Below are 14,667 nucleotides of genomic sequence, written 5' to 3' on the forward strand. Positions count from 1 at the left end.
TCTGCATTTGATGCCGCTTTCATAGGTTGGTCATGCATCAGTGCATGCCTTAGATAATAATACTGATTGCAGTTTCAGCCTTGGGGGCAACTATTTATGCTACCAGGGGTTCTTACAAGCTACTGTCATACTTCACGTGAAACATGGGCTTGCTGATTACATGTAGCCATGGACAAATTGGTACATTATAATTACAATGCCGTAAATACTTCTGTTGGGCAATGGCCGACAACCATTTTCTTTCTTTCCACCACTCCATGCATTTGATAATAGGAAAACCAACTGTAACCTTGGGGCAATGGGCCTTCTTATGGGTTAAGACTATTATATGGAGCATGTGCTACATAGAATTACTTCCTGCAGCTTCTCTGTGGCAGTCATAGCACAAAGAATTGCTCAGGCTCTCGTATAAACGGAAGAATACCGAAATGTAAGGAAAAATAGGTAGACCGTTAATCTATGAAATCTTAACGCAGCAACACATTTTAACAATTGAAACTAAGGGTTCCAGGTGTGCCTTCCGTGGGCAAAGCTGAAAGCCTAAATAGGAAGCCACTTACAGGATAACCATCTCTTATGCAGAAGGCCTTTCGTGTCGTTTGTCGTTAACCTGCGGTCTCCAGGTTATACATTTGCACCTGGGTTTAACAATGCAGAGATCGGCCTAGCAGGTAGCTAACATGCCAGTACGTTGGCACCAGGGATCAGTTCAGTCCTGCCCCCATAACAATTGTTGGAATAGGCTGACCTCCTTAAGCCAACCAAGAAACCGAAGTATATGCACATGGATACTGCAATGACATAACAATGAGGAATGAACAAAATAATAATAAACAAAACTCGATAGAAATGTCTACTTTAGGATGGGAAGAACATCATAGTATAGTTTTTAAAAAAATCTTCCTTTCCCACGCACCCCCTGTTTACACACATTTGTCAAATATGAAGGTAGCAATTGTTTGGCCCAGCTTAATACCAGCTGCAGTAGTAGAAAAGGGGGAGGGGGGAGACACAGCTTTGCCTGAAAAAGTCGAGCCAGCTATTTAAAAAAAAAAAAAAGCTGCTTCAACCAATGTATATGTTCTTTGCACGTTATACAAGACTTCCTGGCCAGCAGATAACAGTCAATGTTACTTTATTTCTCTGTTCCTTTAACATAGGAACCAGCGCTGAATGGCTCATACCCATGGTTGAAAGTCCATTGACAGCAACAATCATATCACCACATCTAAGGAGAGAAACAATGAGGATTAGTAAGTTGCACAAGCCCACATACAGCAGGAAATGACCTGAGTTTGCACGACCAATTCTTAGGTGCCTCTGTTTAGGTATAATGGAAGACTAAACTTGATGCCATCCTAGTTGCAAAAGATGTGTTAACTGACCTGATATATACTGTATTTTTGGACTATAAGACGCAATGAGTATAAGGCGCACCAAGATTTTGAAGAGGTAAATTTTTTAAAAAACGTTTTTGCACTCTGCAGGCCTCCCAAATCCTCTGGACACCTCGTTTTTTGTGAAAAACATGGCATGCAACGAGTTTGAGAGGCCTGTAAAGTGCTCCTGGGGACTGGGAGGCAAAAATGAGCAAAAAACAGCCTGTTTTTTGTGAAAATGGGCTTTTTTTTTTTTTTGCAAAATAATAGGGTTTTGGGAGGCTTGTAGAGTGCTCCTGGGGACTGGGGAGGCAAAAACAAGCAAAAAATGGTCCATTTTTCGCTTGTTTTCGCCCTTCCCAGCCCCCAAGAGCACTTTGCAGTCCTCCCAAACTCTCTGCACAGCCATTTTTTGTGAAGAGGGTGGGGTTTCAGGAGGCCAAAAATACTATGTTCAGTGTATAAGATGCACTCAGATTTTCCCCTCTCATTTTGGGGGGGAAAATGGTGCATTTTACACTCTGAAAAATACGGTACTTGCAAAAAACAATTGTTCCAAAGAAGCATTTTGTTTACATTAAATACAGCAAGTACAACCTCTCACTAACTGTCTCTACCGCAAAAGGGTATTCCTCTTTGAAGATGACGCTGGTAATGAAGATTTTTTACAAAGTAACAATTGATTTTCAAGTGATTTTGAATGTTAAATGTATTGCCTGATTAATTGAGAACACTTTCAGTTAATGGAACAATTTATAGTTGATTCACTAAATAGCGTAGCTGTGGAAAATATCTGGAAAGGCAGAAAAGTGAAAACATTCAGCTTAGCATTTAAAATTGTGGGGTGGGGAGAAGAGGAATATGGGGTGATTTGGTGGGTAATGGATTCTTGGTTTGTGGCAGACATCCAAAGGACATCAAATTGGAAAAATGACCTAGATTCTCCTGAGGAAGCTGGAGTCAGAATTTCACCAGGCAAGGCTACTATGAGGATCCTGATGCTGTTAATTCTCAAAGTGTATAGGATTCTCATATTATAAGTTTGGATCCCTGTCCCTCCTGGTTACCTAAACCTCCCCAGAAGATGACATGCAATTAGGATCTGGGGATGGGAGGGAAGGCATGGTCCTGCAGTTTTGAAGGAGGAACTGGTTCATTCCCTTCTAAAAACACCTATTGGGGAACTCAACCAGATAGACAACTTCTGTCCTTCCCTTTCTACTGAAAAACAGCAAAAAAAAAGTTCCAAATCATGGTCACTTGACCACGGAACACCGCAATTGGTTGTAAATACAATCGGGTTGCCACCCACGCAACTGTGATCATGTGACTGCAAGAGGGGGCAGCAGTCATAACTCGGAGGATGGGTCATATGTCGCTTTTTAAAAGTCCACCATCACTCTGAATGGCCAATAATGCCAGTTGTAAGTAGAAGACTACCTGTCAATCAAATTCCTTGCTCAGTGCATCAGGATCTGTATTTTACAAAGAGTTACTTCTAACACACAAAGTACCCACATTTCATATTGTCTTGAGCAGTGTTTCTCAACCCTGGCAACTTTAAGATGTGTGGACCTCAACGCCCGGGATTTGGGAAGTTGAAGTCCATATATCTTAACCAGTGGTAAAATTCAACATTTTTACTACCAGTTCTGTGGGCGTGGCAGGGGAAGGATACTGCAAAATCTCCATTCTCTCCCCACTCTAGGGGAAGGATACTGCAAAATCCCTATTGCATCCCCAATCCAGGGGAAGGATACTGCAAAATCTCCATTCCCTCCCCGCTCCAGGGGAAGGATACTACAAAATCTCCATTCCCTCCTCACTCCAGGGGAAGGATACTGCAAAATCCCTATTGCATCCCCACTCCAGGGGAAGGATACTACAAAATCTCCATTCCCTCCTTACTCCAGGGGAAGGATACCGCAAAATCCCTATTCCCTCCCCACTCCAGGGGAAGGATACTGCAAAATCTCCATTCCCACCCCACTCTGGGGCCAGCCAGAGGTGGTATTTGCCTGTTCTCCTAACTACTCAAAATTTCTGCTACCAGTTCTCCAGAACTTGTCAGAACCTGGTGAATTTTAGCCCTGATTCCAACGTTACCAAGATTAAGAAACACCGGACTTGAGAACGAACATGAAGTATCAACTGTGAGCTCTGGTGAGCTCTTGTTAAAATTACAGATTAAAAAACAAAAAGGAGCCTTACTTGAGTCTTCCATCAAAATATGCTGGTGTCCCTATAACAATTGTTTTAATGAAGAAAGGCTGGTTTGTGTGATTTTCCTCATAGCCACCAACAATGCTAAATCCCCAGCTGGCTAGATTACTCCTTCTTAGCACAACGTCATGGTAACTATGCAGGCAGCTGTGGAAAACAAGGGCAAGGAGTTGTAAAATCTATTAAGCAAATCTGTTAGACCTCTCCAGCAAATAATAATAACTCTTTCAGGGTTGCCTGCACACAATGAATTAATGATTTTTAATAATTAAAACAGTAAATATTCGGTAAGATGCATTTCTAAAGAAAACCTCTTCTTTCCCTGAAGTGTGGCCCACCTTTTAAATATCCAGGCAAAATATTAAGTCAACTGACCTCATATTCAAACCTGGATCCATATTCTATGAGATCAAGAATTCTGATGCTTAATTTTGGGGAAACCTTGGGGAAAGTTACCTGAGGTCTTGAAGGGAGCAGATACATTTTAAACATAAAATAGCAGATAATAAATATATGACAAATCACTTTTATAGCTCCCTTTTTAAAAATGGACTCCTTTTTACCAAACAGGGCCTGCTTCTTCGGGGTTTTTTGGGGTTTGGGTTTTCACAAGAAACGGAAGGTTAATCCTGATAATTCTACCAAAAGATACTGCTCTTATGAGCCACAGTGGCGCAGTGGTTAGAGTGTAGTACTGCAGGCTACTTCTGCTGACTGCTGGCTGCCTTCAATTTGGCAGTTCAAATCTCACTTGGCTCAAGGTTGACTCAGCCGTCCATCCTTCCGAAATGGTTAAAATGAGGACCAAAATTGTTGGGGGCAATATGCTGATTCTGTAAACCGCAAAGGGAGGACTGTAAAGCACTGTAAAGCGGTGTATAAGTCTAAGTGCTCTTGCTCTACCAATCACTTATATTTATAGAAAGCTTATTAAAAATTACAATAATGTCTTCTATTTTTAACACATTATACTGTAAGAGAATGGCATGCACAGGACCTCTGAGGTTGAATATAGAAAAGAGCACAATTCTTCAACCCTGCTCATAAATGCAGACTCTACAGGAGGAGGAGGAGGAGGAGGAGGAGGAGGAGGCGGCGGAGGAGAAGAAGAAGAAGAAGAAGAAGAAGAAGAAGAAGAAGAAGAAGAAGAAGAAGAAGAAGAAGAAGAAGAAGAAGAAGAAACTACTCATACCTTGGAAGTCCTAACCACATAACCCAAGAAGGGGACCAGCTAGCATCATATTCATTCTCACTGATGGTGCTCGGCTGCTCATCATTGGCCTGGGGCTGCTCTTCTGCAATCTGGACCTCTAGAGCCTTCAGAGCAACGACCGAGGAAGCAGCACTGGCTTTGAGCATAGCCACAGCTTCGCTGTGACTCAGATTGGTCAGATCAATGCCATTAATATTCATCAACACGTCACCTGGGCAAAAACCAACAACAGGGGATATTCAATTGCAAATGAATATTACTAAGTTGCTATTTTCTGTGCTTTATCTAACAACAGGATGCCATATATGTACAGATGCAGAGGACATGTGGCAGCTTGCATCACGCTTGACAGAAATATGTCTTGTTATTTCTGCTTCAATGTCAGCATTTTCCAATCAGCCTGTAGTCCGTCCGTCCGTCCTTCCTCCCTCCCACCATCCATCCATCCATCCATCCATCCATCCATCCATCCATCCATCCATCCATCCATCCATCCAACCAACCAACTCTTTCAATACTGCCTTCTGCTTTTACCTCTTTTGATCCTGCCATCTCTTGCCAAACAGCCGTGAGGTTGTACACTTGTAACAAATATTGGCAATTCCCCACTTTTGCTGCCTCGACCTCCTGCTACTGTCATGCCAAGGGACTCATGGGGCTCCTTCTTCACTGTGATATGCTTCTCTTGGCAAGTCACACATTGTGAGAGATCCTACAAAAAAAAAAAGAACAAGAGTTTAGGCACACATTTAACTTAGGTTAAGTCTGAAGGGGGAAGGAAGCCAAATTATCTGCACATACAGATCCTGATGGGGAACAAATAGTCATGTAGACTTTGCCAGCATCCATTAAGTGTAGCTCAACAATGTTTAAATATTGAAATATGCTTACAAAAAACATGTGTGACTCCATTTTAAAATATATTTCACAGAAGATTTCATACCTAAAGGAATGCATTAATAGTTTTTAAAACTGCCTAAATTAGAGTTATTAGAGAAAATTAAGTATATCAGTGCAAGTGGATTTCCTTAAAAAACATTTTATAAGAGAGTTACTGTCACAGTGATATTGACAGATGTTTCATTTAAAAAAGGCTCATATAGTCATTTAAAAGACATTGTCATTTCCCCCCCTCCAAAGATTCAGGAAATTAAGTGCTCCTCCACAAATCTTCTTACAAATACAAAATATTAATACTCTCCCTAATCTATGATCTAAAATACTACTACTACTCCTGTTTGGATTTCATAACATATACAATTTGGAGGTGGGGGAGATGTGGGTGTATTTGGAGGTGGTACCTAGGCTCACATCCTTTCAGATCTGAATGTACATTTTCAAGTTGAGAAATTGTGTAATGGGAGGTGGCACATTCCTCTCTATTCTGCTGGGATATTTTAAGTGCCTGCCCATATTTAGAGGACAATATTTGTAATCACAAAGATTAACAGATGCCTGTGGGAATAGCTATGCTATCCAGTAGAGGGTGCCTTTTTCCAACTTCCTAGGCATCTAATCATACAATATGTTTAATCTTAACAAAAATGTATGGACAAAGTCATTCTTTCAGCAATCAACACTATTTTTTTCATATACATTTTTATTTTATACACATAAATACATCAACAGAAACAGACACATAACTTAAAACAACATAGGAACAATAAGTTCCATCATATATCATACAGCAGTTCCGTATCGGTTTCTTTGCAGTTAGTGTTTTCCCTTCTATACATTTCTATCTTGCATTCATAATCTCCTTATTCATTATCCATTTTTATGTACAATTCTATATTTATTTATACTTAGCTATTTATAACCAAACATTATTTACCTATATTGTGCTTTATATTTTTACTGTCATTTATTCTCTTACATATAATTATAGGTATACATTCACATAATTATTCTTTTTCTTTGCCATTCTTATACTATTGTTATTCCATTTAAAAGGTTATAAGGTATAGTTTGGATCAACACTTTAGAGGTCAGGAATAAATCCTGTTTTTTTCCCCATTTGTTTCTTAATTTCCCAATTCTGGCTTCATTCCATTTTAGTTTGCAATTTCTTAAACAGAATACACATATATAGGTTTTCATGTCTGAATATGCATTTTCCTTTAGTACACCTAGTTTATATATTGGTTTGCTTAATAACTGCATTAAAAAAAACACCCAGTTCCTAATATATTACTTTTTATATATTATTTTCATTAATACATTAAATGTTGTTTGGATATTCCTTCCCATATGGATTTCAGTACCTAATTAACTGGAAAACTGTATTAAACATTCTGTAAACATATGAACACTGAAATGCACTGAATGCGTTTCAAGTCTTTTATTTGTATAGGAAACACAGAGTTAAATTGACATTAGGACATAAATTTAAATAATATCTTGTCCATTCACAAACTTACCTTATGTGGGCTTGGCCTGTTGCTGTGATATAGCTGATAGGATTGATGATGACTGGTGAGATGGGTTCCTCCATCTCTGAGAATGCTTACAATTTGGGACTTGGTGGGCCTGGAAATGGTTAAGTTCACCCTCTCACCACTGGCCTGCAGATTCACATGAAACATGAATGGAGGATTGAAGCATAAACACTGGCTACCTCTCAGACAGGGGTGAAATTCAGCAGGTTCTGACAGGTTCTGGAGAACCGGTAGAGGAAACTTTGAGTGGTCCGGAGAACCAGCAAATACCACCTCTGGCTGGGTCCAGAGTGGGGAGGGAATGGAGATTTTGGATTATCCATCCACAAGGAGGGGGGGCAGGAATGGAGATTTTGCAGTATCCTTCCCCTGCCACGCCCACCAAGCCACGCTCACCGAACCGGTAGTAAAAAAAAATTGAATTTCACCACTGCTCTCAGAGCAAAGAATAGTCAAAGTAGATGCCGATAGGTTGCTTAGTGACTGTTTGAAGTTACAGCAAACCCACCAAAAGCAGAAAAGCAGTTCTGGAATTCCATTGGCTGCCCGCCTGCAGATACACACACACACACACATATACACACATGCATACACACACACACACCATGGTCATATGACTGTGCTTCAGCGCTTGGCAACCAGCTCAACTTTATGGCCAGTTCATCATTCCTCAGTCATGTGACCATGATTCACAATTTATTTTTTTTGACTGGTTTCTGGCGTTTTTATTTGATTTCTGGCAAAAAAAACAACAACCATAAAAATACACTGATTCACTAAACGACCGTAGCATTCACTTAACAACTCCAGAAAAAGTTGTACAATTGCATCCAGTGATGTGGGTGCCTCAATTTACAACATCATGATTGACAACAGAAATTCTGGTGTCAACTATGATCATATATAGTTGACTACCTGATTTTCTATTCAAGAACCAGCCATGAAGACTATACTGTACGTATGAAGGAAATCAACACTTTTCCTGAGGATCTAATATAGGTCAGACTCTATTTTCTCTGCATAATAAAACAATCCGTATTCTGGCATGACAGAGGACTAGTTCAGCCAATTTGCCAACACCTGATTTCATGAGCATCAGCTCAGCTGTTGCTCTCAAAAGTTGAATGAGAAAGAAAAGGTAAAAACCAAGTCAAATTTGCTAGTCCACTGAATCTAAATCCCACTTTGACGTCCAATAAGTCAAGTCAATTAGGAAACGAGCCACCACCTGAAGTAGTGCTTAATGACGGCACATGATTCCTTAACAACCACACTGTCATTGTACACCGAAAATCGCATTTAATTCCGTTGTACAAGGTTCAATGACAATAAAGTAAAATAAACTAAACAATGGCTGTGCCGAAGAAGCCCAGCATGTACCAGGATAATGTTTCATGACTAGTCTCCAGGGAACTACAGGAAGCTTCCCAACTTTACCATAGAAACCAGTTTGGGGGGGGGGGAGGGAGAAAGGTTTGAAAAAACAATGCTATATAATTAATAGGGCCGCACATTGCTTTGGTTTCAAAAGAAAAAAAAAGCGGCTCTTTTCTTGGGCACAATCCTGCAGAACAAAACTTTTAAGAAGTTGCTGGCAGGTGCTATATGCCATGTGCCTTTGGACACAGCTTTCCTCCTCTGAATCTGCAATGCTACACAACCCTATTGAAATTATTGAAATTATTGTAGGGACACGGGTGGCTTAGTGGCTAAGACGCTGAGCTTGTCAATCAGGAAGGTCAGCAGTTCGGCGGTTCGTATCCCAGCACTGCATAACGGAGTGAGCTCCCATTACTTGTCCCAGCTTCTGCCAACCTAGCAGTTCAAAAGCATTTAAAAATGCAAGTAGAAAGATAGGGGCCATCTTTGGTGGGAAGGTAACCGGGTTCCATGCACCTTCGGCATTTAGTCATACTGGCCACATGACCACGGAAACATCTTCAGACAACACTGGCTCTTTGGCTTTGAAACAGAGATGAGCACCACCCCCTAGAGTCGGGAACAACTAGTACATACGTGTGAAGGGAACCTTTACTTTTACCTACCTTTAGGTCTCTCTAATAATCATCCAGTATAGAGTGTTTATCAATTTATTTGTTTGTTAGTAAGGTTTCGTTGGAATGCAATTTGGGGCATCACCATCCTTGACTTTTAGAAGGCTGGCCTTCCTTAATCTGACAACTGGCAGGTGGGTATTAAGGCAAGAAACCCCGTCATTCCCAATCACCCCGGTCCAGCTTGGGAAAATCATAGTATGGAAAAGAGAGTGAATCCCGCAGCCAGAGGACTTTACCTGGATAATATGAGCAGCCAGTTCAGGTGTGCCATGCTTCAGGTCATGTCCATTGATAGCCAACACCTTGTCGTTGCTACAGAGTCGGCCATCCTGAGCAGCCAACCCCCCTTCCAGCAGGTCCAGAATAAATACTCCTGGCTCATCTGTTCTGCGCACCAGCTTAATGCCAAGCTGCTCGCTGGAGTCTCGCTTGTGTAAGGTCAGATGGAAGCTATCCTCTCGCTGGGGAGGGCTATCGCTATGATTGTGTGTTCGGCTTACAAATCGTCTCTCTCGGAGGACAGTGAGATGCAGCGATGTACAGGGCTGGGAAAGGATGGCCCTGGCATGGTTGTGAGACACGTTACTGATGTCAAAGTTATTCACCTGAAAAGAAAGAAGCAGAAAAGATATGTCAGACCTGTGACAATTTGTCCCTATTCCATGTTCCAGACTGGGCATCTGTTTCCAGGAGCTGCTATTTATTTCTATACCCTTTTTGGCTCCCATTTCTCTGTCTGTTCCTGCAAAAATCAGCATGACTATATTTAGGTCAAGGATTTTGCATTTCTGGAAGTTTTCCCCACCATCTTTCCTGCATGAAAGATGCTGTTGTGGGTGCATAAGGTTAAGCATTCAGGGAATGAGTGAGCTATTAATATACAGAATTCGCACTTTGTAAGATCAGAGCCAAATGTACTGAACATTTTTTCACAAATATTCTTGGCAATTTCAAGAATAACCTTTGGGGAACATTTCTTTTTTTTTTTTTCCTTTGGCACCTAGGTAGATCTTTTTGAAAACATCTATATATTTACCTATATTAGTCTGCTTTCACCGTTACTGATAGCCAGGAATGCTAATGGTATACTGGTACACTCTGTATAATGAATTTATTCTATCCTTATCAGCCTTCCTCAACTTGGTGCCTTCCAGAGGTAGTGCACTACATTTCCCCAGTTACATCGGATTGGAGGGGACCTTGTGCCACCTGATGAGGAAGGAAAATAAAGAAGAACCCTGAAGGAAAAAGCCTGAAACAGCAGAAAGAAAGAAGCTGTAGTATCACTTAATAGGATGAAAAAGACCAATCCAAAATGTAAAACTGCTAAATGTGTTGACACCTTATGATTAGAATAATCACTGAGACTCAAACAACTGTTTCCTTTTCGCATTCTGTGTGAAAGAGCTATTTGCCACATCCTTGAGTATTAGTAAAGGTGTAAATATATATATTCTACTTCTTTCTCTTTTAATCTCTTTTCCTCTCTTTTAACTCACAATATGCTTCAGTATTCCCAAGGCTTGTTAATTAAACTTTGTGGCAAAGTCTCCATTTCTCACATTTCCTGCCAGTAGACAGCATATATTCTCAGAAAACTGAAATTTCGGGGAAATTCTGCAGAATTCTTCTCAATTGCATATTGATGAGCTTTTATTTAAACTGCAAAGGGAAATGATGGAAGAGAGTTTACCAAAGCAAAATAATGACAGGACATTGATATTGGTAATATTTGCCTAATGTACCATGGAGAAAGGGAATTTAAGAGACACAATAAACATAGAAAGAAGCTCTATTCAGGGAAATCCAAGTGATTTTAAGAAAGCAACTTTGGAATTCTTTCTTGCCTTATTTTGTCACTGCAGCTCTTGTCTTCAGGCTCTGATTAGCTACATTAGACTAAACCTATGCACAAATATTGAATTCAGGGTTGGTATTGGAATAGTTTTATGCAGGCTAGTGTAAGCTCAGCAAGCAGAAAGGTGAATCCAGTATCGTTTTCAATGTTTTATTTGTACTACTTCTCTCACACAAGTGTTCTTATCAATCCAGAATACCATATTTTGTGGAGAATAAGATGCACCGGAGTATAAGACGCACCACCTTTTTGAAGAGGTTTTTTTTAAAAAAAGTGTTTGCACTCTACAGGCCTCTAAACCCTCTGCACGCCTCGTTTTTTGTGAAAAACGGGGCAGGCAGAGAGTTTGAGAGGCCTGCAAAGTGCTCCTGGGAGCTGGGGAAGGCAATAATGAGCAAAAAACAGCCAGTTTTTCGCAAGAATGGGCTCAGGTTTTTTTTTTTTGCAGAAAACAGGGCATGCATAACTTTGGGAGGCTTGTAGAGTGCTCCTGGGGGCTGGGGGAGGGGGGAAATGAGCAAACAACAACCTGTTTTTCACTCATTTTTGCCCTCCCCAGCCCCGAGGAGCACTTTGCAGGCCTCCCAAACCCTCTGCACGTCCATTTTAGTGAAGGGGGTGGGGTATTGGGAGGCCAAAAATGCTGTATTCAGTGTATAAGATGCACCCAGATTTTCGCCCTCTTTTTTGGGGGAAAACAGTGAGTCTTATACTCTGAAAAATATGGTAAATACCTTGGATACCTTCCACCTTAAATGGAATGATACTTTGGTAACACCCTAACTCTTTTCCTATTCTAAGCAGGCATCTTAGATAACATTCAATAGACCTAAATAGGAAAACATAAACATCCTATTATTCATCCCTCAAGCTATTAATCCTTTTTGAGTATTTGAGTTGTTAAAAGGACTGCCATATTTGAACAAATTTGTTGAAACCTTCATTAAGCATAAGAACACAAGGAAATCTGGATGGATCAGGCTGTAATCATACCGAGATAAATATTCTGTGTCATGCAATGGCCAACTGGCCAACTTCTCTTTTATTGGTACCAACTATATATATTTGGGAAGCTCACGAGATTAGACTGGCAGGTGATGGCCCTTTTCACTGCTGCTATCTTCCTGTCTACTCCTCTTTTAAAAAACAACTCAGTCTGAGGATCATTCTCTAAATTCAAAGGAAGCAAGAGGACAAGAGAAGCAGTAGAGATGCAACCACCTCTGACACAACATCTCTAGAAGGAGTGCGGAGAAGAGCAACAAAGAAGATTAGGGGACTGGAGGCTGAAACATATAAAGAATGGTTGCTGGAATTGGGTATGTCTAGTGTTAGGAATATAATTCTAACTGTTGGGTTGGCAATATACAACAATGTTGTAACTGTTTCTTTAACTCTTACTGTAAAATGTGATTGGTTGCTGTGTTCCTCAATCGGCCATAAGAGGGAGCCAGAACATCTGTTAGCTCTCTCTCTGTTTGTTAGAAGCTGGGCTGATCTGGAAGTGCCGTGAGCTATTGTACGTTTTGCAACTGTTAGCAAACCTTGTGTACCGGACTGATTATTTGTTACTGTGAACCTATAATGAAATTCAAGTGTGACCTCCCCGCTTGCCCCCCCCATGCATTTGCATGTGACCCCCACATGTGCTCACCCGCACACGTGACCCCCCCTGCATGCATCTCAACGCCGCGCATGCGTGGCAGAGACCCAAAAATTAACTGGCCAGCAGGAAGCGCTCACGAATGTGCAGTGGAGCTGAGCTGGACGACGGCTTGGATTCCTACAGAGAGGGCTCAGGGTGTCACCTGTGGCACACGTGTCATAGGTACACTATCACGGGTATAGTGTTTCCTGCCTGAGCAGTGGATTGGAGTAGAAGACCTCCAAGGTCCCTTCCAATTCTGTTATTCTGTTCTGTTCTGTTCTCTCTCAGTTTGGTGGGAGAAAATGTTCTGTGCAATGGTAACATTCAGGATGCCAATTTCTGTGGCCTTCTTTGCAGCCTATAAAATTGCCTCTGCCTTACTGTGCTTAAGATAAATTCTCTGGGGAAGGAAAAAGAAGGAACAGTACAGAAATACTGGGCTTGAATTCATCCTTCCAATAGGTTATCGACCTGAGGAACTGATAATTGTTAAACTTCCATAATTGATTTCCTAAAGCTCCAATAAGTTTTTCCATTCTTCATTAGCCCCTCTTCCACATATACAATGCAAGACCTAGTTCTAATTTGAGAATGCACAAACACCCACAAAAACAGATCAAAACTCAAATCTTAACATTTCATCCTAATCGCTTAGCATTTTTATGAAAATGGAAGACATGAAAATGGTTTGTAAACTGGGGTTTGGAAGCAGAGAGCTTTAGAAATCAACAACTGTAATTTCTACTGGTCTACTAAAAATGACATTGCTATATTTTCCAATGGATTATACAGAAGTCTATAGGCAATGGAAGCATTTCATATCACTCACAAAAGAAAGAATAAACAATCATCTGGATTTACCTATTTTTTGGTTGAAAAATATGAAATAGATATAAAAAAACATGAAATACTGTTAAGTCAAGAATATACAGTGTAGTAGCTAATGAAAAAGCTTATTTTACTTTGCTTGAATTATGGCATGTTCTGGCCATTAGCTGCCACATTAGCTTTTATCCCAAACAGAGAATTCAAAAAATGTGCCAGGAAATAATTAATCTTTCTTGCTTACTCATCATCTAATATATAGCAGCAAAATCGAGACACACCAGAGTTGAGAAGAATATATAATCGGATATGTACCTGCAGTATTTGATCTCCAGCAAGGAGCCTTCCATCTCTGGCAATGATCCCGTCACGATAAACCTCTTGAATAACAATGTTGATCAAAGGTGTTTCATTGCCACCCACTATGCTAATTCCCAATTCAATATAAGGATTGGACCGATGAATTTCAATGGTGGTGATCTCACCTTCCGGTAAACTTGATGGCTGATGGATTGCTGCCCAGTTGGGAAAGAAGTCAGTGTGTAGATATAAATACATTTTTCACAACGCAATATGTTGTTAAACAAAAATAAAATAAATAACACAAAATAAAAAGACACCTGATATGTCATAAGTCAAACAAATGAAAACCAAGCCCTGCATGACTGTTTGACCAAACTCAAGCTGATAAAAGGGTAAAGGTTCCCCTCATACGTATGTGCTAGTCGTTCCCAATTCTAGGGGGCAGTGCTCATCTCCGGCACTGTCCAAAGACGTCTCCGTGGTCATGTGGCTGGCATGACTAAACACCGAAGATGCACGGAACGCTGTTACCTTCCTACCAAGATGGTCCCTATTTTTCTACTTGCATCTTTACGTGCTTTCGAACTGCTAGGTTGGCAGAAGTTGGGGCAAGTAAATTGGAGCTCACTCCCTTATATGGCACTAGGGATTTGAACCGCCGAACTGCTGACCTTTCTGATCAACAAGCTCAGCGTTTAAGCCACTGAGCCACCGCTTCCCTCA

General features: G+C 40.7%; 1 protein-coding gene across 2 annotated transcripts in view; it reads right to left on the bottom strand.

Annotated features, from left to right (window-relative positions):
- Window positions 1-263: 263 nt before the first annotated feature.
- LNX2 (ligand of numb-protein X 2) overlaps window positions 264-14,667 on the bottom strand; it is an 87,329-nt gene continuing 72,925 nt past the window's right edge. For both annotated transcript variants that reach the window (XM_087721243.1, XM_087721242.1), the window contains exons 4-10: window positions 13,957-14,156; window positions 9,547-9,915; window positions 7,236-7,379; window positions 5,350-5,527; window positions 4,795-5,026; window positions 3,591-3,749; window positions 264-1,228 (exon numbers count right to left, since the gene is read on the bottom strand). In XM_087721243.1, coding sequence (XP_087577369.1) covers window positions 1,093-1,228; window positions 3,591-3,749; window positions 4,795-5,026; window positions 5,350-5,527; window positions 7,236-7,379; window positions 9,547-9,915; window positions 13,957-14,156 — 1,418 coding nt within the window. In that variant the 3' untranslated portion in view covers window positions 264-1,092. The remainder of the gene's footprint in view (window positions 1,229-3,590; window positions 3,750-4,794; window positions 5,027-5,349; window positions 5,528-7,235; window positions 7,380-9,546; window positions 9,916-13,956; window positions 14,157-14,667) is intronic.

Source organism: Thamnophis sirtalis, unplaced genomic scaffold (genome assembly GCF_051295495.1).
Source record: "Thamnophis sirtalis isolate CommonGarterSnake01/CBP01778 unplaced genomic scaffold, rThaSir2_p1.2 scaffold_8, whole genome shotgun sequence".
NCBI lineage: Eukaryota > Metazoa > Chordata > Lepidosauria > Squamata > Natricidae > Thamnophis > Thamnophis sirtalis.